Source organism: Piliocolobus tephrosceles, unplaced genomic scaffold (assembly GCF_002776525.5).
Source record: "Piliocolobus tephrosceles isolate RC106 unplaced genomic scaffold, ASM277652v3 unscaffolded_24469, whole genome shotgun sequence".
Classification (NCBI taxonomy): domain Eukaryota; kingdom Metazoa; phylum Chordata; class Mammalia; order Primates; family Cercopithecidae; genus Piliocolobus; species Piliocolobus tephrosceles.
This window is the reverse complement of record NW_022307053.1, coordinates 1-3,470: the sequence shown is the minus strand read 5'-3', so window position 1 is coordinate 3,470 and position 3,470 is coordinate 1. Positions and strand designations below refer to the sequence as shown.

General features: G+C 53.9%; 1 protein-coding gene across 1 annotated transcript; it reads right to left on the bottom strand.

The window, feature by feature from the left end:
- Positions 1-541: 541 nt before the first annotated feature.
- LOC111534651 (ARIH2 opposite strand lncRNA) lies at positions 542-1,723 on the bottom strand. The gene is given in 3 exon segments (XM_023201213.1): positions 542-1,069; positions 1,071-1,122; positions 1,124-1,723. Coding segments are annotated over 3 exon segments (879 nt in total). The 5' UTR covers positions 1,675-1,723; the 3' UTR covers positions 542-793.
- Positions 1,724-3,470: the final 1,747 nt, after the last annotated feature.

The window sequence follows — 3,470 nt, the reverse complement described above, 5'->3', positions numbered from 1 at the left end:
TTTTTTTTTTTTTGAGACGGAGTCTTAAACTCTGTCGCCCGGGTTGGAGTGCAGGGCGCGATCTCGGCTCACTGCAACCTCCGCCTGCCAGGTTCAAGCAATTCTCCTGCCTCAGCCTCCCGGGTAGCTGGGACTACAGGCGCCTGCCACCATGCCCAGCTAATTTTTTGTATTTTTAGTAAAGCCAAGGTTTCACCATGCTGGTGTGGCTAGTCTCGAACTCCTGACCTCGTGATCTGCCCTCTTCGGCCTCCCAAAGTGCTGGGATTACAGGTGTGAGCCACTGCGCCCCGCCACCCGGCATGATTTTTAATGGCTTTCTACATTGTATGGTTTGTTATTGTTGTTTTGAGACAGGGTCTACTATCATCGATGTTGGACTGCAGTTGTGCGATCTCGGCGCACTGCAGCCTCGACCTCCTCGGCTCAAGGAATCCTGTATCACCTCAGCCCCCTGAGTAGCTGGGACGCACAGGCGTGTGCCACCTCGCCCAACTAATTTTTAGTTTTTTTTTTTTTTTTGTAGAAAGAAGGAGGGGTCTCACTACATCAAATTCTTGGGCTCAAGCGATCCTCCCGCCTTGGCTTCCCAAAGTGCAGGGAATGCAGGCATGAGCCACAGCGACCGGCCAGCACAGGTGTCTTGAATGCGTATATACGCGACTCCAGTATGGTTGGAAATGATTTGATTTGTTGTCTATGGAATTGCACACCCTGGAGCCTTCCTAACATCAGCGGCTTCACATTGGCATTTCCACAGTGGTGCAGCAACAATCTGAGTGACCCTCCGTCTCTAGCCACAGCATTTGACAACCGGTCCCAGAAGGTAACTGGAAGTCACGATGACAACTCCTATACTGTGAAAAGAAACTGGAAGCAAGGCAGTTAAGATGCAATCTTGCACGGTGACGGTAAGTCGAACTGGGCGGCGAACGAGGCCGCGGCGGGGGAAGCGAAAGCGTGGTGTGGTTGCGGCTCTGGGGCCATCCGGCAACCGCCTCGGGGTGTAGGCAGAAATTCCCGGCCCAGCTCCCCTCAGACCAGATAGCGGCCGGGAAACAATGGTTCTTTAGACACTCCACCGACGCCAGGATGTCTTCTCCGTGCCCGATTCCGGAGTACACAGTGAAATGACAAGGCGGTGAGAAACGCGTTGGTTAAAAACATCTCAACGGGAGACGCTGGTAGGCGAATGGTGGCTCCAGACGCCGTCGGCACCTGCCGTACCCTAGTCAGACTATGGGTCAGAGCGCTAAATTGCAAGGAGGCGGCGCTAAAGAGGCCCTCTAACCAGGAGCCAGTCGCGACCTGAGCGACCGTGGGTCGACCCCGATCCGGAAGTGACGCAACGGCGCCAAGCACTTCCGGAGCTGCGGGGACGACTCTTCTGAAGGAAGCAACACGGGCTTGACCGGCGTCGGCCCGCCGCCTCTGCCGCCACTTCTCCCCAATCCGGTCCCTCTGGCCCGACCTGACCCGGTCTGGCTCGTCCGGGCTCAGCGGCCGCAAGGCCGCAGCTCCCGGTAAGTGCGCAGCGCACGTCGCGGCCTTGTTTACCTTGGCGGGCAGTTGGGGGGGCCTCTCCGCCAGCCTCCCCGGCCGGGCCGGGACTCCGCCTTCGCCGTCGCCCGGGAGGCCCGGGCGCCCCCCGCCGCCGGTTCGCTGTCTGAGCATTACCCGCAGTCAGCGGAGGGACGGCCGGGCGCCCAGCGTTGTCTCTGCCTTTTTTCCTCCCGCCGTCTTCTCAGCTCGCGGAAAGGTCAGAGGCCACCGCTTCTGACCAACCAGCGCCGGCACATCTAGGCCCTCCCTGTCTGGCGCGGCGGGGAAACGCACGGCCTCGGGGCTCCCCACTCGAGTCTTGTTTGGGAGCTCTCGCAGCGCTGCCCGCGCGGTTTAACGCCCGCCTGTGGAGGGTATCCCCAGCTCGTGGGCTCCGCGTCCGCGCGAATATCCCGGAGCCCGCGGCCCCTCGGGGGATGTGCAGTCCCGGAACTGTGTCGCCGCCCCGCCTGAAGCTGCTTGGGCAGCCGGGTTCTTGGATGACTTCGCCTTCGTACTGTTCATTGCCCAGTCCCATAGAACTTTCTGTCATAGCGACATGTTGTATACCTTTGCTGTTCAACATGGTAGCTATTAGCCACACGTGGCCGTTAAGCATTTGACCTGTAGGCTAATGCACCTGAGAAACTAAATTTTAAATTTTACTTAATTTTTAAGTATAACTAAATTTAAATAACCACATGTGCCTTGTGGTCTCCGTATTAGAAAAGACAGATATAGAGTGTAGGATTTTGAAACGAAATTGCTGATTTCTAGTTTTGTGCCAAGTAGTTTTTCTTCGGAGGTGTAGTTAGGAATGACCATTCAGCGCTAGTGATCATATCTGGAGTAAACGTCATCAGACTCACTAAAACTTACGTGTTCTGTGCGTGGTCAGCAAGCCCAGGATGGTTGTCAGGTCCCCTGAACATGTGACTTTGGCTCTGAAGGGATTTTTTTTTTTTTTTTTTGGTGGGCGGGACAAAGTTGCTGTCACCAGGCTGGAGTGCAGTGGCGTCGATCACAGCTAACTGCAGCCCCGGCTTTCTGGGCTCAGGTGATCCTCCTTTCTTAGCCTCCCAAGTGGCTGCGACCACAGGCATGTACCACCATACCTGACCAATTTTTTAAATTTGTTGTGAGTACAGGAATCTTAATAGGTTGCCTAAGCTGGTCTTGAACTGCTGGGCTCAAGCGATCTTCCCGCTTTGACCTCCTAAAGTGCTGAGATTACAGGCGTGAGCCACTGTACCTGACCCTTAAATTTTTTTTTTTAGAGACAGGACCTCACTCTGTCACCTGGCTCGTTGGAGGGCAGTGGCGTGATCATGGCTCACTGCAATCTCCTGAACTCAAATAATCCTCCTCTCTCAACTTCCTGAGCAGCTAGGACTACCGGCATGTGCCACCATGCCCCACTAATTTTTAAGATTTTTTGGTAGAGACAGCATTTGGCAGTGTTGCCCAGGTTGGTCTTGAACTCCAAAAATAATGTCTATTATGCCATTTCTGTCTGGGATGTAGGGATAATATTTACATTTCAAAGGAAATAAAAATGTTACTGTCAGTTATGTTACTAAAGAAATACATACTGTTGGCCAGGCGCGGTGGTTCACGCGTGTAATCCCAGCACTTTGGGAGGCCGAGGTGGGTAGATCACGAGGTCGGGAGATTGAGACCATCCTGGCTAACACGGTGAAACCCCATCTCTACTAAAAATACAAAAAATTAGTCGGGCATGGTGGTGGGTGCCTGTCGTCCCAGCTACTTGGGAGGCTGAGGCAGGAGAATGGTATGAACCCGGGAGGTGGAGCTTGCAGTGAGCCGAGATTGTGCCATTGCACTCCAGCCTGTGCAACAAGAGCAAGACTCTGTCTCAAAAAAAAAAAAACAAAAACAAAAAAACTGTCAGGACAAGATCACTTTTT